The sequence below is a fragment of the Mauremys mutica genome, chromosome 4 (genome assembly GCF_020497125.1).
Source record: "Mauremys mutica isolate MM-2020 ecotype Southern chromosome 4, ASM2049712v1, whole genome shotgun sequence".
NCBI lineage: Eukaryota > Metazoa > Chordata > Testudines > Geoemydidae > Mauremys > Mauremys mutica.
The window spans coordinates 67,716,875-67,740,312 of NC_059075.1; the positions used below are offsets into that span (position 1 = coordinate 67,716,875).

General features: G+C 46.0%; 1 protein-coding gene across 1 annotated transcript in view; it reads right to left on the reverse strand.

Moving 5' to 3' along the window:
* Positions 1 to 23,438, reverse strand: part of PLEKHD1 (pleckstrin homology and coiled-coil domain containing D1) — a 49,151-nt gene that overhangs the window by 9,827 nt on the left and 15,886 nt on the right. The window contains exons 2-8 of the mRNA XM_045016226.1: positions 21,959 to 22,052; positions 20,948 to 21,037; positions 20,538 to 20,614; positions 7,902 to 7,993; positions 3,942 to 3,994; positions 1,174 to 1,268; positions 367 to 460 (exon numbers count right to left, since the gene is read on the reverse strand). Coding sequence (XP_044872161.1) covers positions 367 to 460; positions 1,174 to 1,268; positions 3,942 to 3,994; positions 7,902 to 7,993; positions 20,538 to 20,614; positions 20,948 to 21,037; positions 21,959 to 22,052 — 595 coding nt within the window. The remainder of the gene's footprint in view (positions 1 to 366; positions 461 to 1,173; positions 1,269 to 3,941; positions 3,995 to 7,901; positions 7,994 to 20,537; positions 20,615 to 20,947; positions 21,038 to 21,958; positions 22,053 to 23,438) is intronic.

Below are 23,438 nucleotides of genomic sequence, written 5' to 3' on the forward strand. Positions count from 1 at the left end.
ACATTCTCAGCTGGTATATGATTCCTCAGGGACCACACACAGCTTTGTAAATTAGAGCTGCCACCTGGTTGCTCTAATTTAGACCAGGGAAGCTGCAGATTGAGACTCAGGGAGCTATAGCTGGATCCCTGACAGCTCCAGCCCTGTCCTGAAAAGATCTCAACACAGGAGATGATCTTGACCTATGTCCCTGCTAAAGAGTTCTATAGGATGGATCAATCGACCTGTAGAAGGATCTGATTCTCTGTCAAACTCTATAGGCTTTTAGAGTAATTGCTACAGGACACTATTAGTTTAATCCCTGTTTAGTTCCATAGCACTTTCCCCAAAAGGCTGTCACCAGGAGGAGAAAAATCTGACACTGACCTCCAGTGTTTTCTGTAAGGACTCTGTCAGGCTTCGTAGTTCCTTCTTCTCCTCCTCCACTCCTTTGAGGGACTGAGCTGTCAGTTCCAGCTCCCTAAAAGGTACAATGGTTATGCACTTTGTGGGGGAATAATAGTCCCAAACACTGCTCTCACACTACCATAGGCTGTAGAGTTGGCCATTCCCATAGGATGCTCTAGTACTGATTTGGAAGGGGTGCTGTCAGGAAGCAGAAATGCCAGGCACAAGCTCACTTAAGGTGAAACGGGGAGACACGACCCATAGCTCCCCTCCTTTACTAAAAACAAAGGAAGCATTCCTCCTTATCTCCCTGGCTTGGGTAGGCAATGCTCCCCCAACTCCCATCCGTCCTTGGCTGGCGTGGCGAGAGCCTCTTTCAATCGACTTTAACCACTGCATCTGGGCATACATGCATTATAAATTCTAGGCACTTAGGGTCCAAATCCATCCACAGTGTCACTCCACTGACTTCAGTGCAGTTGTGGCATGGTGACTTCCAGTGCCAATAATGTACACATGCTCCCACGTGCCATGACCAGCCATAGGCTCTTATACCTGAGAGGCATAGGAAATGCCCTAGTCTGGAATATGCGCCCGTGTGTGCTTTTCACCATAGTACTTAGAATTTATGGGAGTGATCACCCTTCCATCTTATTTACTACACTGCTCTAAAAAGGCTGTTGGAGTCCTGACTGCAAAGTGAAACTGAGATTGCTTCTCTCCATCTGTGGAAGTGCCAACTGTCTCGTCGCTCACCTGGTTTCCTACCTGTCTGGGATTCATTACCGTTTAATCTGCTGTTGCTCCAGCCGCAGCTCCTGTACCACCTCTTCAAACTGCTGCTTCTCTGCCTCTAGTACCTGGTTAAGACGCTCCAGCTCCTGAGAGGTAACATGGGGAGATAAGTGCACTCAGCTGCAGTGCTCAGAGGGTTAAATGGTTACCCCGCAGTAACTCAATTCATTTTATGTTATAGTCACACTACCCTTTTCTAACTGGGCCTTTGCCACCATCCCACATGGGCACTAGTGTTGTCTCCGAATCCAAAACAGTAAAGACATGAAATGCATAATTATTAAATCACAGAACCATAGGAACGTATGGCTGGAAGGGACCTCAAGAGGTTATCTACTCCATCCCACACACTGAGGCTGGACCCTGTAAACCTAGATGATCTCTGATAGGTGTTTGCCTAACCTGTTGCTAAACACCTCCAGTGACAGGGATTCCACAACATCCCTTGGTGACCTACTCCAGAGCTTAACTCTCCTTGTAATTAAGTAGCATTCCCTAATATCTAACCTAAATCTAACCTTACTCCACAATAAGCCAATTACTTTTTGTCCTACCTTTAGTGGACATGAAGAACAACTGATCACCATCCTCTCTAAATAACAGCCCTTAACATATTTTAAGATTGTTATCAGGTCCCTTCTCAGTCGTCTCTTCTCAAGACTAAACATGTCCAGTGTTCTTAACTTTTTCTCCTAGGTCAGATTTTCTAAACCTTTTATCATTGTTGTTGCTCTCCTCTGGGCTCTTTGGAATTTGCTCACATCTTTCTTAAAGTGTTGAGCCCCAAATGGTACACAATACAGCACCCGAAGCCTCACCTGTGCTGAGTAGATTGGGACGATTACCCCCCGTGTTTTACATATGCCACTCCTGTTGCTACACCGCAGAGTGACATTAGCCTTTTTCATAACTGCAACACATTGTTGGTTCATATTCTATTTGTGATCCACTATAACTCCTAGATCCTTTTCAGCAGTTCTACCACCTAGCCAGATATTCCCTATTTTGTAGTTGTGCATTTGATTTTTTTCCCCTAAGTGTAGTACTTTGCATTTATTTTTATTGAATTTCATCTTGTTGAATCTAGACCAATTCTCCGATTTGTCAAGGTCGTTTTGAATTCTAATTCTGTCCTCTAAAGTGCTTGCAACTCCTCCTGGCCTGGTATCATCTGCAAATTTTACAAGAATACTCTCCACTCCATTATCCAAGTCATTAATGAAAATATTGACTAGTACGGTACTTAGGACTGACTCCTGCAGAACCTCACTTGCCATATCCTCCCAGTTTGACAGCAAATCCTTGATAACTACTTTCTGAATACAGTTTTTCAACCAGTTGTGCACCCTCTTTATAGTAATTTTATCTAAACCACATTTCCCTGGTTTGCTTCTGAGTATTGGCACTGAGTAGCGTTTTAAATGTGTGCTAGCTGCTATGCATAACCAACTAGCGTTTTTAATCATCACTGCCTTTGTCTACACTTGGTGCTAAGTGTTTAAAAAGGCTGATAAGTAACACCACCCATCTTCCCAGTCTCAACAAGCTTATGCTCCCCAGTCACAATGGCTATTTTTTCACACCAGTGTTGTGGACACTGCACAGGAGAAGGATCTGGCTCACACAGAATAGCAAAGGACTTTTGTCTCAGGAGTCTTGGTTTAAAACATACTAGAGTTAGCCACTAAGTGAAGCTCTTACAGTGGCTCCGTTAGTGTCAGAACCATTGATTGAAACTGACAAGATAAATTAATAATAAAGTCTGTACATCCATATGGCAGATCCAACAGTTCAAACAAAGTGCACTCCCAAACCATTCCCGTGAAGCCCTGCAGGCCTGGAAAATGTCAGACCAATTACACTCCCTGTAGATTATGTTTTCCTTCCTCCTTTAGGAATAAAGGACCTCAAAACTGCCCTTGCTCTGTCTGCTATCCGTGAATGTCAAAGCCCCCATGGCAGGCCTTGTAAGAGTAGGGATCCAGCCCAGTGCTCTCTTTCTAAAATTACTCCCTTTCCACTGCCGTACAGCAGGTCTACTAGCCAGCTGCTCCAAAGGAGCTAGAGGGGACAGTAGATTAGCCCTAAAAGAGGGAGAAGTGGACCAGCCGCTTCTGTAGACCCAGAAGGGAGTAGAAACTTTCTGAACCCCCCACCCCTCAGGAAAACATCATAAAGTAGGAGGGATCTTTGTGGTGAAGCCATGGGAGAGAGCAGGTGCTGAATTGGTTCTAATCATTTGGGTACGTTTCATATTAGCATTTGAATTATTGGGTATTTATTTGAACTGAACCCAAAGCCCCAAACCTCTTGAATTTCACCCATAACTAACTTGCTGTCTCTTCTCAAGACTAGAATGAGCCAGGGTACTACTGCAGGTCAATACTTAAGTACACCAGCAGTGTTAATGAGGGGCAAGGACTTGAAAGTGTCGTGACCTGCAGAAACCTCCTGTTCCAGGTTGTAATTCAAATAGCGTCCTTATTCCCTGTCACAACAACTTTCAACCTTTCCTACATGTGACTAGAAGCTAACATCAAGGAAGGCGAGAGGGTGCAGTGAGAAGAGATGAAACCGAAAGGTGTGCAGGATCCATCTACAGGGCATGGCTGTTACCCCTTTACTCATTCAAGGGGCACCCAGAAGCGTGGCTGCCTTTGGGCTTTGCATGATGCTAACCCCTCCAATCAACCGATTGCCCTACACTCTGCCGGGAATAGGAAGGGGTATGATTTGATTGGTTTTGAATGTGCACCCACCTCTTTTTGCTCCCTCTGCAGACACAGCTCCTCTGTCTCTTCCATCAGCTTATCTGCAAACACACACAAACACAGGCCAAATGCAGGAAGAAGCAATTGATAATGCAATGGGATGTTTATGATCGTGGGGCACTGATCACACAGAGCTAGAAAATGCAGACTTCCCTCTTGTATTGCATACATCGGTCTGGGAGTTTCCTAAGGCCAAGATGACTTTAATGGGATTTTCTGTTATCCTCCTCCTGCCAAATTTTTAATAAACAAACAACACTAATACTTTGCATTCCCTCTGATGTCTTCCTTCTAAGACTCTTAAAGCATCTCAGTGAGGGAACCCTCACAACCCTCATGTGAGGTAGGAAAATATTCTCTCCATAACACAGTTGGGGAAACTGAAGCACAGATGGGGGGTTCAGTGACTTGCCCAAAGTTTTACACAGCGGCAGAGCCAAGAACAAAATCAAGGTGTCCTGACTCCCTGTCCCTTACCTGAACTAGCAGGCCACATTCTGTCCTTAATCTAGAACTAGACTCTGGGTCATGATCTCAGCCATCTGCTACTAGCCACCCTTGACTAGTCCTCATTTCCTTTCACGCTCGCTATTGTGCTCACTCATTCTACCTGTTTATTCAACAAAACTTGCTCTTTCCAAGGTTGCCATTGTCTCTGTCATGCTTATCATCAGCTGCTCACTACTACCAGGGATGCCACCAGCCATCCAGTGAGATGACAATAGCATCTATGTCCCATTTCCATCTCTGTGGCATGACATTGTGAAGAAATGGTCGCACTGTTATGATGCCCCAGCTAAAATTGGGTTCCTTCAGGTGTCTTGAAAAGCTCGAAGCCGCAGAGGGATTCCTGTGAGTAACAAAGTATCTCAGCCCTGCCCCTTGCTAAGGTCTCCAGCTGGACATTGGCCATGCTGAAAAGAGCTCCTATTGATTTATTAACAAGGTCAGTACCCAGAACTCCTGTGCACTCTGAGATTAACTCTTAGAGAGCATTAGTGGGACTCAACAGAATGGGGTCAATTCCTAGTTCTGCTACTGACCTAATGGGTGACCTTGGGCAAGTCACTTCATTGCTCTGTGCCTCAGTTTCCCCATCTGTCACATAGGGGTGGTGGTACTGACCTCCTGTGGAAAGCACTAGCTAAGAGCTAGGTGTTAGTATTGGGCACAGTGGGGTCCAGGCCTACAACTAGAGCTCCTAGATGCTACGGTAATACAAATGAATAATAATATTACTCTATTCTTTCTGAGAACCTCTACTCCTCTCCTTCCTCCCTCCTGTTCCCTTTCTCCCGTCCAAACACCCAGACTCTTCCACTCTCTCCCTGTGAGCACTGGAAGATGCTGACAAAACCATGGCTCCCCACCCAGGCTGTAGGCTGGAGAACCTAGGCTGCCTGCCCCATGTGCCACACTGCTGGCAATGTGCCAGTTCTTCCAACTCCTGCCCCTGTCTTGGGAGGACCAGGTCCTGCAGGGCCTGACCTTCTGATGCAATCCACCAATCCCTGTGGTTCCCAGCCTGAAGGCAGAACTGGGCACCAGTGGGGAGGGTTGGAAATGGATGGTCACTCCGGAAGGGAGGCGGGGGAAGTATAGACGCTCCCAATAGAAGGGAGGCAGAGCAGTATTTGTGCCTCCCAGAGTCTTGACCTGATTGCCCAGTGGCCAGAAACTCTCCTGTCCTCAAAGCCCTAACCATTGGCGAGACACTGAGCGCTGACCAGGATGCTAATAATAAGACAGAAACCTCAGCAGTTATATTGGAACAAAGCGAACCAAAGTAAAAGCTGTCAAATAAAAGTGGCCAGGCATGACAGTACTGAATAGTCACCCTGAACAGCCTGCTATGGGTCAAAGATCCCTATATATATATATAGCTGCTAATTAGCGAGGAAGATGTCCTCCCCCCCAACCCCCATATGACTGCAACCTGGGAAAGGACTAACCGTTCTTATGCTGTCCTGGGGGTTATTGTTTGGCCACTAATAGTGAAAACCCGCTAACCTATGACATTCAGGGGCGAGGGACAGGTCTTCCCACTAAGATCCTGTTACGTTCTTAGAGGGAGAATCTCTCTCATATCTACCACATTCTGCTAGGGTTGCATCACGTTCTGCAGCCTCCCTGTGGAAATTGGCAATGGTATTATACCACCTAAAGTGGGGTGGGGAGGGAATTGGGATACCATGATGCAGGTGTCTGGAAACAGCCTGGAGAAAGAGGGTTTGGTTGAGAGAAGCCTCCCATAGATCAGTCCCGGATCAGTCCATGGAGGGTTGGAGGCAAGGCCAGGGATTACAGCAGGGGAACGGGAATCCGGTGCTCTGGGATCTAGTCCCAGCTCTAACAGACTCACTGTGTGTCTATGGGTAAAGTCATCAGAGTTGTTTGAAAAATGGGGGAAAAAATGTGTTAACTAAAAGTAGTTAATAACTCCCTGTCAACACTGCTTCTGGTGCACAGGGGCCAAAGAGAATTTTTTGCACCAATTTGTTTCATCAACATTTTAACTGAAAATGTTATCGAACTGTGATGTAAATGAAAATGGTCAGTAACAATTTCCATAACTGTTTAAAATAAAAATGACAATAAAGGTGTCGATAAAAATATCACCCCAAAATTTATGAACAAGATTTGAAATACACACCAGCTTTTCATGGAAAAAATCTTAAAGCCCACAAGCCAATTTTAGACAAAGTTTTCTTCCAAAACATTTTGACCAGCTCTACAAGTTATCCTCTCTGGGTCTCTGTTTATCCCTTTGGAAAATGAGGATAGTATTACTCACTTGTGGGTTGTGAGGCTTAATTCATTCGTTATAAATAAATAAAATGTTTATAAATAGCTTTGAGATCTTCAGATTGAAAGTGCTTGAGAGCTCTAATTATTGTTACTACTATTAAATCCCAGGCAATGTACCGAGATCATCCTTGAGCACAGTGAATGCAATAATGTAAAACAGAAATATTTCTTCATCTTCAGATTTCCATAGAAAAAATCGGAAAAATGTAGGGCTGAAAGGGATCTTGAGAGGTCATCAGGTCCAGTCCCCTGTACCGAGGCAGGACCAAGTAAACCTAGACCATCCCTGACAGGTGTTTGTCCAACCTGTTGTTAGAAACCGCCAGTGATGGGGATTCCACAACCTCCCTTGGAAGCCTATTCCAGAGCTTAACAACCCGTATAGTTAACAAGTTGTTCATAATATGTAAATATATTAAAGGGTTATTAGCAGGAGTTGGATGACAGAGTGTAGCTCACAGCATTCATATTAATTATTATTTTATCAGGTGCCTTAGCTAAGGTGTAAGTAGTCTGAATTACCCAGAGAAGCCACTAATTATCTGAAATGTACACATGCACAAGCTGCCTGCCCACAAACTCATAATCTACCAGGCTAGAATTGCCATCATACACATTGTCACCACTAACACAAGGGTGAATTTAGATGGAGATTCAGCAATGTGAGAATAAAACCTCTGATGGAAAAAAACAACCACCCCAAAACTGTAGTCACCATAAGAAATGCCACCCCCGAGAAATTAAAACCGGCACATGAGTATCTGTGTATGCCTGACATGCAGCTGCCTGGTGCTAACTCCTAGAGTCAGGATGCTCAAACTTTTCAAGAACAAGGGTCACATTGTCCATTTATTAGGAGCCAAAGGATCACAACTGACTGGACACATGCATACTTTTAAGCACCTAAAATACATGTCCTGAACTCAACCCTAGTATTTGCTTTTATTTTCATCTCCCTTGATAGCTGAACAGAAATGGCTGATTTTTTAAATTAATCAGTCATAAAAACCTGCAGCTGATCAGACTGGACCTCACCAGCAGTTACAGGAAGTGGAGACTGGGTCGCTATTTAGGATTCTGCGGTCCTTGGGCACTCCTGAATCTAAAGAGTCCCCAATACAAAAAGCTGCTCAAGCCAACCTAAATACTCCTGCTTCTCCTTGGCCAGCTGGAGCCCCTGAGCTTCCAGGCTCTCAATCATGGCTTCTCCCAGTTGAGCATTCTTCCAGGTCCTAAAGAGAGAATGAACAGAAATAAAGAGAATTGGGAAGGACGCAGGACTGGGAGTTATTGAGTGAGGAGGGAAATTTAGGCTTAAATTGTACCTACAACTTCAAACAGAGTCCCATGCATTTGATGAATTATCTTTTTTTAAAATAAAATATTATTTCTGCTAAAATGAGTTGTAAAATTTCCTGGTATACAATGAATAGAGAGAGATTTTCCCAGGTACCTGGTAGTAGGATGTGCACTGGGCCTGTCAAATTGATCCTGATGGATTGGTAAAACACTGATTAATAGATGAGGATGATGACCAATGACATTGTACTTCCTGTCTAAGACCCATCCCTTCTAGCCACTTGTACCTCCCCTGGCTCCACCCCTTTCCAACACTTTGCCTCACCACTGCCAATTTCCAATTGGCAGTAACCTGTCCCCAGCTCCTCCCCTTTCTGATTTTTGTCCTCATCCCTTCTGGTATCCCATGACCAACTGGAAATCCCTTCCTGCTGGGCAATTAGCCAGTAGGATTTGATATATGTCCTGGAGCCCCTAGCCCATGGTTGTTATTAGCACTACCGCTAGAAACAACGAAGAGCCATAACTAAACATCAGAAGAAAAGCAAAAATGTAAAGAGAGAAGGGGATGCGTTATAACAATACTTTGCATGCAGTATCTGCCAGAGGATCTCAAAGTGCTTTGCAAACATTATTAAATAAAGCCACACTATCCTCCTGGTATGCATCACTGGCCACAATTTAAAGACACAGTAGGCTGTGGTACAGAGGTTAAATGACAATCCCAAGGACTCATAATAAATCAAAGGCAGAGCTCCAGCTTCTCAGTCCTCTGCTTCAACCACTAGAAAACAGCCTTTTTTATACTTAAAATGCAGACCAGTTAATTATATGCACATATGAATAGCATGCCACATTTAGGAATGTCTCAGTTCTTTACCATTCCTACAAACCCATTGTGAAAATCAGGATCCAGACACACCAGTGGGAGAACAGGGGATCTGAACTCCAAAAATAATCAATTAAATCAACTGCTCGTATAGAATATTATTGTACTATAGAAGTGTATTGAGTAAAGTATCATAAAAACTGGTGACATGTTAGTCATGAATATCATTGTGTGATGCGTGTACAGATGGTGTGCAAAGAGTTATGTAAAGTGTTCTAGAAATATATTCCTACAATGTGTTCTGGGGGCAGATGTGATAAACAAGTTTGCCCCAGGCAAAGTAATGCTGTTTTACCTGTTGGCCTGTGTCTCCAGTGTAAACTGAGGGTATGGCTACACTTACGGTTTGCAGCGCTGGTAGTTTGCAGCGCTGGTCATCCAGCTGTGTAGGAGCAGCGCTGGTGTGTGGCCACACTCACAGCTACCAGCGCTGGTGTGTGGCCACATTTGGAGCATTTGCAGTGCTGTTGGGAGTGCTGCATTATGGGCAGCTATCCCAGCATTCAAGTGCACCAACGTGCTTTTCAGAAGAGGGGGGTGGAGGGTGGTGTACTGTGACAGGGAGCGGGGAAGATAGAGAGAATGGATTTTTGGAGCCAACACTGTGTGTTAGCTTCCTGGATTGGAAAAATCACAAAATGTTCATGAGCCCTTAGTCTTAACTCTAATTGCAAACAGCCTGCCTCCAACACGGACTCCCCCCTGTTTCACTCACTCCCTGTGGTGTACTGTGACAGGGAGCGGGGAAGAGAGAGATTGGAAAAATCACAAAATGTTTGCGAACCCTAACAGCCTGCATCCAACACTGTTTCCCCTGCCTCTCATTTGATCGTTCACAGCCAGGTACAGATAGCTCCTGTTTGCTGTGATCAGTGTTTGTTTTTATAGATAAGCAGTTCAAACGGAGCTCCGATCGGCTCCGTTCTGTTTCATTCACTCTCCCTGCCTGACTCTCATTTGATTGTTTACAGCCAGGTACAGAACGGAGCTCCGATCGGAGCTCGTTCACAACAAAACAAAGAGAGTAATTTATAAAAGCATTCTGGGATACACCTTATTCCCTGGAGGCCAATCACAGCGCTGGTGTGTGGCCACACTTGATGACCAGCGCTGCAGCACCAGCGCTGGAATCCTTATTCCCCATGCCGAGTGAGGTGTACGGCCAGCGCTGCAGCCAGGGAGTTGCAGCGCTGGAAGTGCCCTGCAGGTGTGGCCACTTACTAATTGCAGCGCTGGTGGAGGCTTTCCAGCGCTGCAAATCGCCAGTGTAGCCATACCCTGAGCAAGGTGATGCCAGAGACAATGGAAGTTCATTTGCATCTGAGTCCACAGGAAAAACAAATTGAGAGAAGAGTGAGGAAGGCAGGATGGCATCAGCTTCCTTGTGCACAAGCAGCAGGAGAGAAAAAACTTTACCTGGGGATACACTTCAGAAGAATACATTTAAAAGGTTCACTGGACTATGAAAAGAGGAGAGGGAACCTCTTAGTGATCCCACCCTTAAGGAGCAAAGGGGACATCACCCTCTGATTCTGTGCATTGGAGCCTCCTGCTGTTAGTTTGATGTGAGAAAGCTGTTTAGGCAAAGATTGTAGCTTGTCAAAGTTAAGTCTTGGAAATGAAAAATGTGTTTTGTTTTGCTCATAACCAGACCTGTCTCTTGTTCTCTTGCTTAGTATGACTGAAATCTCTGGTCTTGATTAATAAACTTATTCTGAGTTTTACTGAAATCCATCTCAGTGCTGTTGTATTGAAATGAAGAGTGAGTCCTCAGCTAACCTAACTGTACTGTCACTTTGGGGGCAGAGAAGTTATTTTCTGTGAGTGTCCAGTGAGAGGGACTGGATGCTTCAGAGAGATATCTCTGGGGAACTCGAGTTCACTGATTGGTACCTGCAAAGCAAGTTACACTGGCAGAGTCTTGAGGAGTTTGCTGGTGGGGCAAGTGGACCAGTGTGGCAGGGAACCGACATACAGCTTAAGATCCAGCAGAGCTCTCCCTTGCTGGGGCAGAGCAGTAACACAGTGGCTATGATGCTGGGCTCCCTGAAGAGAGTGTCAAACCCATATAAAGGATTGATGAATTTTGTTTTCTTGGGGAAAGATGAAGATTTATAAATATTGGATGCAAACAGGACTTTCTAGATTGGGGCAGTTCCCCCCCCCCCGCAACTATGACTAGCTGTTTGGGCACATAGTTTGTGGAAAGAATTGTTAAAAATGTAACCAAACAGCTTTCTATAGAACAACTTCAATGAAGCCTATATTTTGTCTCTTGCAAAGTTCAACTGATGTATTAATCCACTTTTCCCAGAGGTCGGACAGCTCATTGTTCTAACAGCAAATTAGAAGAGAATTAGTAAAAATGTATGGCTTTGTCTATTATTTGCATACAATTGGATTTCTTTTAAGCTAATGTGTGTCCATGATATTTTCTAAAATGCTGAGAAGTTAGAAGAAAATGAATAAAAATGTACAGTTTCAGCATCCATTTATGTGCAAAATATGTCAATGTGTGCACGTGTGACCCAAGAACATTTTAATGCCAACTAGGGTTACGGAATGCCCTGCTTCTGGTCTGTACATTCTGGTTCACCAAAGAATATCATGTGAGGTCTTAAATGAAAGCTGGGGTCACACTAGTCATTAATGTCATTGTGAAATGCATGTGCTGATACTACATAAGGAGTAATGTATGTATACTGAAAATATGTTCTTAGATACTGTATCAAGGGGAGTCACCAGCAGAAACAACGTTTCTTCAGACAAGAGATGTTTATTCACTGCTCTTTCTGTCAGATGTAAATTAAGCATTGCAAGCAAACACAATAGATGTCCATTTACATACAAAGTCGACAAAGGCATGGGAAGTCAACAGGGAAGGAGCATGCAGGAAAAACAAGCCACAGGTGGCTATACTGTCTCTGAGTACAGACAATGAACTTTGGGGAGTATAAATAGAAGTCAAAGACGACATCTCCTTATCCTGCACCTAGAAGTAAACAGACAACTTGTTTACAGTCATGAAAACAGGATCTCAGCCAACCTTGGTGGAAACACTGCAGAGAACCATGGGGATGAGATAAACTTCTTTAGACAGGAGGTTAATCTGTTAGTTAAGTTTAGTCTCTAGAAAGCATGTTATGATTTTGTTTTGTATCTAACCGTTTCCAATATTCTTACTCACTATCATTTGAATCTTGAATATTTGATAATAAACTTATTCTTGTTTTCACTATAGAGATATCTCAGTGCTGTGGTATTGTACAAGTTGCTGATTCTGAGTTGAATCATTCAAGCTGGTGTGTACTGTTCCCTTGGAGACAGCAGACCAGGTATTACTAGGATGGTCGGGTGGATAAGGGGCTGAACACTACAGGGGAATGCTTCAAAAGGGTTTTGGGACTGGGATGTACCAGTTGTTAACCCACAAGGCAAAGCATGGGCTGGCATAGCCCAGAAGAGATTATTTGGGTGGCTAACAGGCTGGAGAAGTCAGGGAGCTGACAGCAGTTAAGCACAAGCAGGTCTCCCTCAGGCTGAAAGCTGCGGGGGGGGGGGGAGGGTAACAAGATAACTCACAGTCTTGGGTGCCCAGAGAACCATGTGTGTGTCTGTCTGTGTGTATGTGAGAGAGAGAGAGAGAGAGAGAGAGAGAGAGAGAGAGAGGTGCACATGGGGTGTGGGTATTTTCTAAAATTCTGAGACACTGGATGACTTCATTGAAGTCATTGGCAAAACTCCCATTTTCTTCAATGGGGCCAGGATTTCATACATTGTTATACTAATGGCTTGAAAATGATTAAAGCATTTAGGATGTCTGTTTATTTTGGTTAACTTTTCACAAATACTGCCCTGAGATTGTATCACAGGGGATGACAATCTTAAACCCATTGAAGCTGAACTTAAAAGCAGACGGGTCTCCCATGTCGGTGTAGTCTGGCTCATATTTCAGAAGTAATCAACATGTTTCTTTTATGTGCATTATAAACAAAAGCTTATGACTAGTGGCCCAGTTGCCTTGAAAGTTCAACCAGAAACCAACTACGTATTTTTCAAAGAACTTTCCTTAGGACTTTGGGACACTAAATAATTGATATCTAAAGTTCAACTGTAGCTAGCAGTAGGGTGACCAGACAGCAAATGTGAAAAATCAGGATGGGGGTGGGGAGTGATAGGAGCCTATATAAGAAAGAGACCCAAAAATCGGGACTGTCCCTATAAAATCAGGACATCTGGTCACCCTAGCTGGCAGACCCTACCTGAGAACCTCTGTTGGTATTTTCAATCTGTGCTTGTGTGGGTGAGTTGTTTTCCATCAAATATTATGTCAACTAGTATGAATGCATGTTTAGCTGGTTTAGGGGTTGTTTGCTTATGGATTTAGAAATTAGTTACATTAGACTATTTTCATAAGGGGAAAGAACTCCTGTGCACTTTGTGGTATCACCATCAGTTAGACAAATTTTGGCTTTTATAGAATTTTGGCCCTGCTCCAACAAAGAACTTAACGACCTGCTGAACATTAAGCACACACTCAAGTCCATCCCTATTTAAACACATATTGTGGCAAAGTTCCTCCTCTCTTCTAGTAGGTCCTGCGCTTATTGGCAGATTTCCTCCCCTCAGTGGTCTTCCCCTTGGATGAAACCCACAGTCTGGATCACCTCCTCCGATGTCTGATTAGGAGTAGCGAGGCTTGGGGGGAACCCGGGCCCGCCCTCTACTCCGGGTTCCAGCCCAGGGCCCTGTGAATTGCAGCAGTCTCTATAGTGCTACTCATAACCGCTGCTTGACTGCTACAGCTCCCTGGGCTACTTCCCCATAGCCTCCTTCAAACACCTTTTTTATCCTCACCATAGGATCCTCCTGGTATCTGATACTGCTTGATTGTATGGTGTTTCCTCAATCCTCCAGTAATACACCCTCTCAGTTCTTAGTTCCTTGTGTCTCTGGCTCCCAGCTCCTCATATGCCCTTCCTTCCTCTGGCTCCTCCTCCTTGACTGGAGTGAGCTCCCCTTTTTATACCAGGTGCCCTGATTAGCCTGCCCTGATTGGCTGCAGATGCTCCAATCAATGTAGCTCTCTCCGGTGCCTTCTAGAAAGTTCTTAATTGGCCCCAGGTGCCCTGATTAGCCTGCCCTGATTGGCTGCAGGTGCTCCAATCAATGTAGCTCTCTCCAGTGCCTTCTAGAAAGTTCTTAATTGGCCCCAGGTGCCTTAATTACCCTGGAGCAACTGCCATTTTGGTTCCCATGGTACTAGGGATTTGCTTAGCCTGGGGCTAACATACCTGTTCCTGAGTACTTTCCTGTAGCCATCCGGCCTTGCTCCATCACAATATACAAAGCTTTGTTGAAGTTATAAACATGCTTAAGTGCTCTGCTAAATTGGGGTTTTAACCCTGTTTTTGTAAACCTATCTAAAGATACACTTTTCTTTTTTAAAGAGTTTATTCTTTCCTGCTTTTCATTCTTTCTATTTATGGTGGCTATTCCTTTTCAAGAAGGATGTGTGATAATTTGTGGCTGTGAACTTTGATTTTAAATTCTGCCACAGCACAGAGGCCCCAGATCAGGAAAGCATCCCTTTAGAGGACAACATATAAAGATGGACTTAACTTTAAGGACTTACTTAAGTGCTTTCCTGAAGCAGGGCCAAACCATGTGCCTCCTTCACTTACACTGTTTAGCCCAGCAAGTCTTAGCAAGGTAAGAGCTAGGCATTATTAGTACATTTCTTCTTGGGATAGGTAGGAGACACTGTGTCATGATTACAAATTGCATTTGTTTTCTAACGAAATATTACCTTGCACATCATCTCCGTTCATTATCATAACAGGGTATAAGAAACAATCTGCAAAAAACACTCATATGTTTGTGACATTACATGTGTTTCCTTCCCCCAACACTCACTGTTTACTTTAAAACCAGTTCTAGCACAGACAGCGTATCTGCATGCTTTCCCTAATGATGGGTGGCACTGTTAGCATTAGCCTATTTCTGGAGGAGGAAATCAAATGTATACTACAGAGTATAAATTTGCTCTTGAGCAATAATTACAATTATTATTACTGCAATAGCACCTAGGGGCCCTATGTGAAATCATGGCCCCATTGTGCTAGGCTCTGCACATACCTATCACACATCATACTTATTTATAATAATCCCTTCTTTTAAAAACCATTTTACTCTCAAATCACCTATACTCATCAGCCAATCATTCCAGGGTTCCATACACTAGTTCCTATTGGCTAACAGCCTAGGCAGGGAGCAACTTCTGGATGTTCACGGGGCAAAAAAAAGAGGTGCCTGAAGGGATAGGGGAAACTACCCGAAGGGGAAAGAGACAGAGGAGATGGCAATGGTCAGAAAAGGACATTGCAGTGGTAGGGTCAAAAGTTGAAAGGAGTAGGCTTAGGAAAAGGCCAGTAGTCAGAAGGGACAGGAGGACCCAGCTACGAAGGGGGATCATCTGAATTGGAATCACGTGCGATGTTATGATCCTTACCTATTGATTAATCTTTTATTTATTCATGCAAATTGATTTGATAGGTACATACATTCCCGACTACTGTAATAGACTAGCCCAGGGGTCGGTAACCTTTTAGAAGCGCTGTGCCGAATCTTCATTTATTCACTCTAATTTAAGGTTTCACGTGCCAGTAAAACATTTTAATGTTTTTAGAAGGTCTCTCTCTATAAGTCTATAAACTATTGTTGTATGTAAAGTAAACAAGTTTTTTAAAATGTTTAAGAAGCTTCATTTAAAATTAAATTAAACTGCAGATCTTATCAGTTTAGTGCAGTGGTTCTTAACCTGGGGTGCAGGCACCCCCTGGGGCAGGGCCGGTGCAAGGATATTTTGCGCCCTAGGAAACTTCCACCTTGTGCCCGCCCCCACCTTGCACATCCGTTCATTGAAGGGCAAATCCCAACGAGCCTTTATAGACCCCAGGAGCCAGCCGTGCCCAGGGGCTGCTCCCCAGACCAGGTTCCCCCCTCCCCACCCGCTTAACTCCCCTGGAGAGTGCACAGCCCCCCCGGGAGCCCTCCCCTCCCCAACCCACCCCGGTGGCCCCCGCCCCGAGTCCACTCACTGGCTTTGCCGGGCTTGGGCCACTGCAGCAGCTCGGCAGGGAGGAGCCACCTTCCGGAGGCACCGGAGAGCCAGAGCGTCTCACTTGCGGCAGCAGTGAGCCCCAGCCATGGAGGAGCTGGCGCGGTGCAGGGGGGCAGCAGCCCTGCAAAGGCGGTGGTGCTGCTAGCGGGGAGCAGCTGCGCCTCCCCACCCCTCCAGCCCAGACTGCGGCCGGCGCCCCCCCGAGGGCTCCTGCAGGCTGCAGTGGATGTATGCGCGCGCCAGCCCCCATGTGCCCCGTGGCTCCTCCCTCACCTAGGGTTACCATATTTCAACAATCAAAAACGAGGGGAGAGCCCTGCCCTAGCCCTGCCCCCATCCACTCCCTCCCACTTCCCACCCCGATTTCCCCGGTCAGAACCCCCAAACCCCCCACTCCTTGTCCCCTGACTGCCCCCTCCTGAGATCCCCCCCACCCTAACTGCCCCCCTAGAACCCTACCCCTTACCTGTCCCCTGATGTCCCCAACCCTTATCCACACCCCTGCCCCCGGACAGACCCCTGGAGGACTCCCAAGCCCCATCTAACCACTCCCCGCCCCTTGACAGGACCCCCAGAACTCCCAACCCATCCAACCCTCCCCTTGCTCCCTGACTGCCCCCTGGGCTCCCCTTACCAGGCCCATGCTGGTCAGATGCTGACTCCACGTGGAGTGCTGAGGCAGCAGGAGAGGGGGAGCTGCAGGAGGGGCAGTGGTGGCGGTGGCTCACACTCCCAGGAGCCGCAGAACCTGAGCGCGGTGAGGGGGGAGCCGGGGGGCGCGCCTGATGCCGGTCTGGGGTCCCGGCTGTCGGCCCCGCTCAGCCTCTGCCTGCCTGGAGTTCCATTCGCTCAGCCGGCCGTGCTTAGTGGGGCCGACAGCCGGGACCCCGGCTGGCAGCCGCGTGCCAGGCAAAATCGGCTCGCGTGCCAAAGGTGACATGCGTGCCGTAGGTTGCCGACCCCTGGACTAGCCCATTGTTGCTCCAAATCAGTGGCAGATTCTTTAGCTGCCCTACAGATGCTAGATGGCCACTGGTGGAACCCAGAATAGATCCATGAAAATCTGCTGCCGCTGATTGGAAAGTGAAAGGGCTACACACTAAATTGTAGCAGGAATAAGTTATTCAGGGGGAGACAGCCAAAGGCACAAAGGTCAATAAGGTACCCAACACCCACTGAAAATCAGTCAGAGTTGAGAGCCTTACCACCCTTCATGCCTTTGAAAATCTCGCCCTTATCTGTTGATCTTACAAAGGCTTGCCTGCTATATGATGATAACGTGTGATCCCAGCCTGCAAAGGCAGCCCCTTTAGAACTAGCCTGGCTATTAGTCACTGTTGACCGTAGATACACCCAACTACTGGTGGTTGGTATATTTTTTGCTGAAACAAGTATTAATTAATGAACATTTTTGTGACTTTTCTCTATTTTCTGACCAGATCTACTTCTAACCAACCCAAGAGAACGCAGCAAAAGCAGCTCCAAAAATAATATGCATCACCCTAGTATCATGGGTATATGGCCCCCACTCCCCAGACTGGTGGAGTCCTCTGAATGCCTGTCAGAGCTAGAAGATCCCTGTCCTGTTTGCACCACTTCATACTCAAAAGCTTTCAAGGCCTTCCGTGCACTGAAGCTGCTGTCCTTCTGGCCACCACAGAGTGGGGGGAGGCTTCCCTTTGAGAAGCCATAAACTCTAGTCCTTAATGAATCAGAGGGCTTTGGGCTTAGTCATTAAGCTAGGGAATGAGAGCTAAGGACCGGAAATCAGTTCAAACACCCCCAGGTGACGGCGCATTTTCACTGAGCCACCAGACTAGCCCACTTTCTGATATTTTAAGTGCTCTATACCCCACTATATTTGCTCCAGACTTAAGGAAACAGTACACGTATTCTCACACTGTACAAACAAAGGAGTCCGGGGAGAGGATGTTACCCCACACCAGTCTCATTCTTTCCTATGTTCCTTCCTTATTTATTGTAACCCTGGTCTATCCGTGCTCCCTTACATTATTCTTATGAAGTGATAGGCTGCAATGATAACCAAGTATAAACCGTACAGTGCAATAAGCAGCATGCTTTTCCTCTAGGAACAAACGAGCACTCAAATGTGGTGCCTAAATGACTTGAACAGTGTCCTTTTAACTTTCCCTTTCCTCACTGCTCAATTTACTGGCCAGTCTGCACTTTTTTCACTGTTGCTCAGCTCCACTCCCGACCTTGCTAACACACCTCACTTTATCTCCGCTCTCCTTCACACACACAGAGTCATCGAAAGCGATTAGGTGAATCTGGAGCCAAATCATTCCTGCAGCAGTGGTGCATGGGGGGGCAAGACAGATGCCACAAGCCTGTTTTCATCCAGCACAGCGGGTTACGCTGCTGCACTGCTAGAAACGTGCCAGCAGCCGTATCAGCTTCTGCATCAAGCACAGGGGGTTGGAGGAACAGAGTCGGGGCCTACAATATGGCTTGTTCTAGGCATGGGATGAAGCTGATAGCACACAGGGCCTTATGCTTTTGGGAGCCCTCTCTTTGTTCGTGCCCCTCCCAGCCTGAGCCCAGAGCCACCCCCTACCATGTTCCCACCCCCACTCTGAAAGGTAAAGCTACCTGTCTCCAAAGCAAGAAAAGTCCCAGGGCTAAATTCAACATTGATGTAAGTGAGAGCAGCTCTATGGACTTCAATGACAATCCTCCTATTTACACTAGGGCTGAATTTGGTCCCCTCATCCTCTCCAGCAGCCAAACCCTTCCACCACCAGGCATACTAGGTAGGTCACAGAGCTCTGCCTCAGCCCTGGCGTATCTTGCACCTTGTCCTGCCAAACCCGGCTCATCGCTGGTCAGTACATACAGGGCTCAAACCCCTTGCCTACACTAGCACTCCTGTTAAAGTATCCCTCCCATTTCCCTGTCCACGGTGCTGCTCTCACGGAGTATTAACCCCTGCATCATCTACACTCCTGAGCTGAGTGGTGTTAGAAAACCAGGAGAGAAAAACCTCAGTCGACACCAGCATCCCAGCTGTGGCTAGCACAAGGGGAGCAGGGTGTGGACCGTGGAACAGAAATGATGGTGGAGAGTAGATAAAGCCAAAGGAAAACATACCAATTGGCCTCTCTTCTCGTCTTGTGAATGAGAGCTCATTGGTCAGGACTGAACTCCGACTGGGGTGTCAGGCTAGGGCTGAGTTGGGCACATGCTCCGTGCAGCCCTGGGCGGGGTGCTTTGTAGCATGGTCACCACTAATAAAAAGTGAGCCTTTATAGCACTTTTCACCTGACTCTGATATTCCGCCCCCCCCACACACACTTTCCTCTTCACAGAAATGAGCATTCCCCACCTGCACATGCTGATACCCAAGGATTAACTCATTTGAAGGAGAAGTCTTTTTCTAGTGGGGCTCAAAGGAATAAGTCCAACATAATAGCTCTCTTAGGAAAAGCTGCAAAGCGCTCTTTCCTCTAAGCAACTTAGCTGATTACCAGGCTCCGGAGGTTCTGAAAGTTCCCATGTGCTCTGGGAGAGTCCCCATCACTCAGCTCCCTTCCTAGCCCCTGCCTTTTGATATTGCTGCTAAGACCTAAGAGGAGCACGTTGGTGTTAGAGCCAGTTGCTTACTTCCTTTGCAGGCACTTAGCAGTGAGAACATGCTAGGACTGGTACTCACTGAACCTTAAATCTTTCAGAGGTTCCAGCCATATAAGCAACCAAACATCCAGATGCTTACAGCATCGGAACACTGTAGAAGTGGGCTGGAAATCCCACAATAACAGATTCTCTCAGGGGATTTACTTTACTTCCTTATTTTCAGAGCTAAATACACCTCCCTCTGCACAGCCTGAGCCTACTGGGATCCGGGCAAAAGGACCCCAAGGTCACAGATCCATTCTACAGCTGCAGTTGAAGCCTCAGGGTTGAAGTAGCCCTTGTAACACCTGTGCTCCATCTCCATGGGGTAGTTTGACTGGTACATCTAGATAGTCATGATTTCACCCCTAGCTCTCCTTCATCCTGCCCCCATCTCACCCAAAAGTCCTTCTCCCTGAGGCACAGGGAGCTTCTGTGAAACATAACCCCAGAGCAGGAGCTTGCTCCCCACACACAGCGGCATTGCACTGTTTCCATGAAGTCCAAGGACCTCCACACCAGAGGAGAAGGAGCAGGACAGCAGAGGCCATGTGGTATTTTATCACACCCAGTCCTGACCACAACCAGGGGTATATTAGCAACACAGTGAAACATTAGTAGGACAGAGGATGCTTCGTTTGAACTTTGAAACGTTTTGGTGTCTGTTGGGAGCAGAAAGCGAGGAGGTAAAAAGGATTTGACTAGCCACGGAGGAGCGTCTCAGCTCTTCCACACGGTCACTTTTGTTGGGCCTTGTTCTCCTCAAATCCCCAGCACCTCCCACAATGCTTCAAAGAGAAGGAAATAATGGAAATATATCCCCGGTGCTTACACTTTTCCAGACTCCTGCAGCATCTCCAGCCACTGAGCCTGCTCAAATTCTGACTCCGCTGCCAGCACAATGTTACCCTGGAAAAGAAGAATCAAATGAGCGTTGCTGATGTGAGCCATGCAGACATGCCCACCATCATGCACAAACAACCCCCATCCCTATTCCGGTTCCTAGTGAACTCAGGTATCCGTAATACAGGAACTGCAACCACTGCAACTGGCACTAACTAGTTTCCTCCTGGTAGCCCATTCTGCTGCTTTAGTGCCAGGGAGACTGTCTGCGGGGTGTTGAGGCACACTGGGAGGACAGTGGGCCATGGCGGGGAGGGTTGCAAAACAAAGGACAGTAATATCCAAGGCTGTCAGTCCAGCACCATGTTCATTGGCTTGAAAAGAGAAAAGTTCACGCACGTGAAAGTCCTCATGGGAGATCTTCATGGCAAAAGGCATGTTGGGCTCTTCTTTGGCTTCCACGATGCAGCCTGCCAGAGGTATGACGCCCTAGCGATGAACCAGAGAATTTAAATCAGTCAGTAAAACTTCACTGAGCAGCTACAAGGCATAACCATAAGCAGTTCACATCAGGAACTGGACACTGATTCCTAGCCCCAGTTTTTGCTGCTGGCTCTTCCCCTGTGCTGGAAGCATCATGAAGGCAGTATGCTGAGGTCCTGAGAAGCAGAAGTGCCTCACATCACCGAGGGTAACTCCCTGAAGCCGACGAAAGAGAGGTGTTAACTGATGTCAACGAGAGTCTCATCCTGTCCATCTGAGCTGGGAGATTAGTGGCTGGGATACACAGGCAATGGGGAACAGGAGCTGTTTTATCAGGGATGTACAGATCTTCCCAATAGTCTAAAAGTTCTACCCGAGTGCATAACGACAAGAGCTAAAGTGAAGAGGGAGTGTCCTCACGTGTAGCCCCCCCCACTTCATTTCCCTACGTGGTTCTGTTTCCCACGTAAATAATGTGCCCAGGGAGCTGAAAGATCCTGAGTCCTCTTCTCTATTGTGCAGGTGTGCGGTTTAGTGGGCTTCTAAGGGCATCCACGTATGTGACTAATTAATTACAATTAGTGATGCGGAGTAAAGCAATAAACCCCCTGATTAGCAGGCTAGCCTTGCAGTGGCTATTCAAGTGACTGCAGGATCGATGGTACGAGTAGGAAATCTTTAAAACAAGGCAGGGTATAAATCCAGTATCATGATGTTAGATTTATACCCTGCCAAGCAGCTGGTGTGGTAGTGGGGAACCTGAATTAATTTCAGTTTTCAGAAGAGGTTAATCCATGTCCCCATGCTTCTTGGAGGCTTCTTGGATCTAATTACAAGGCTGGAGTCAGAGAACCTGCCTGTTTTGCTCTCCAGGTACCTGCGTGAGGCCAGGTGGAGTCAGAGAGGGAATAGCTGGGGGGTGCTCACCTTGGGATGGATATTGAAGTACTTATTGCTTTCAAAGCTCTTCTTTTCACTCTCAGAATAGTAAAGCAGAAAACTCTCCTTGATGATGAAGAACCTGAAAGGGGGAAGAGAAGGAAAGGAATAAACTCCTACTAATATTTATCCTTTAAAAAGCACTTACTTCATCAGAGCACTGAATGAACATTTACCTAATAACTCAATCTAATTTACCCTACAACAGCTCTCTGAGCTGGGAGGTTTTATTATTCTCATTCTATACATGGAAAAACCTAGGCAAAGAGAGGTTAAGTGACTTGCTCCAGGTCACTAGGCGACTCAAACTTATGCTTGGCATAAGTGGGTGGACCACTGTCACAGACAATAGAGTTGTGGTAGCATTTGCCAGTGGTGAAGTTGGCCCAGTGAATCAGCGTCAGCTCACTCCACTAAAGAATGGAAGACAGTTTCCCAGGAATTACTAAACAAAGATCCCAGCAAAGTCATCATTCTTTGTCATCTGGAACTACAAAGGAAATAAAATTCTCTGAAATATGTATCACATTAACTCTTTCTTGCCCTGTTTGGTTAGGTTTAGCTATACCCAGATGAACACGGTATGATAGGTGCAAAACATCACAGCTTCTGTAAAGGAAAAATCAGGCCTCCCTGATCTATTAGAATTCTTTGAGCATTGCCTCAAAATTGTGAATGAAGACGCACCAGTTGTAATGTTTTTGGACTTTCAAAATGCTGTTGACAAAAGCCTCCCTCTGTTCAGGAATCCATGAGTTAAGAGATAAAGTACTGCAGTGTGCAGAAGCTGGCTAAGAAACAACACACAAAGAGCAGGGTTAAATGGTCAATTTTCAACATGGTAAAACACAGGCCCAACATGTCATACCAGGGGAGAAATTATGACAATTTATACCAGCTGAGGATCTGTCTTAGGACTGGTGTTCTGCAGAACATTTATCAATAAGCTGCAAAAAGGGGGTGAACAGTGAAGTGGCAAAAATTGCAACACAACATTATGTAGATTAATCAAATCTAGAGAAAACTGTGAGGAACTTCCAAGGGACCCGCCAAAGTTAAGTGAAAAGACAACATGATAGCAGATGGAATCCGGTGTTGAAAAGCATGGTAAGCAATACTCATTGTAAGGAATAATTAATTTCCATATGAGGAATTCAAATTTAAATATAACTACTTAAGAAAGAGACCGGTAGAGGTGGTTGGGAGGGAAGGGGGGGAGTGTCACTGTGGATGGCTCCATAAAACCCTCTGATCAATGTGACGCAACAGTCAGAACACAGCAATAGCAAAATCCCTAGTAGACTTAACGGAAGCTCTAGCTTTTTTCCTTTTGGGGTAGGGGGAGGGGAAATCCTCTCTGACCGGGTATTTTTTGTTTGTTTTATTCGGTGGGTTAGTTGATTTGTTTGTTACAGGGCTTTATTTATGTTTAAATGTATTTTATTTCCTTTTAGCATTTTTGTTAACA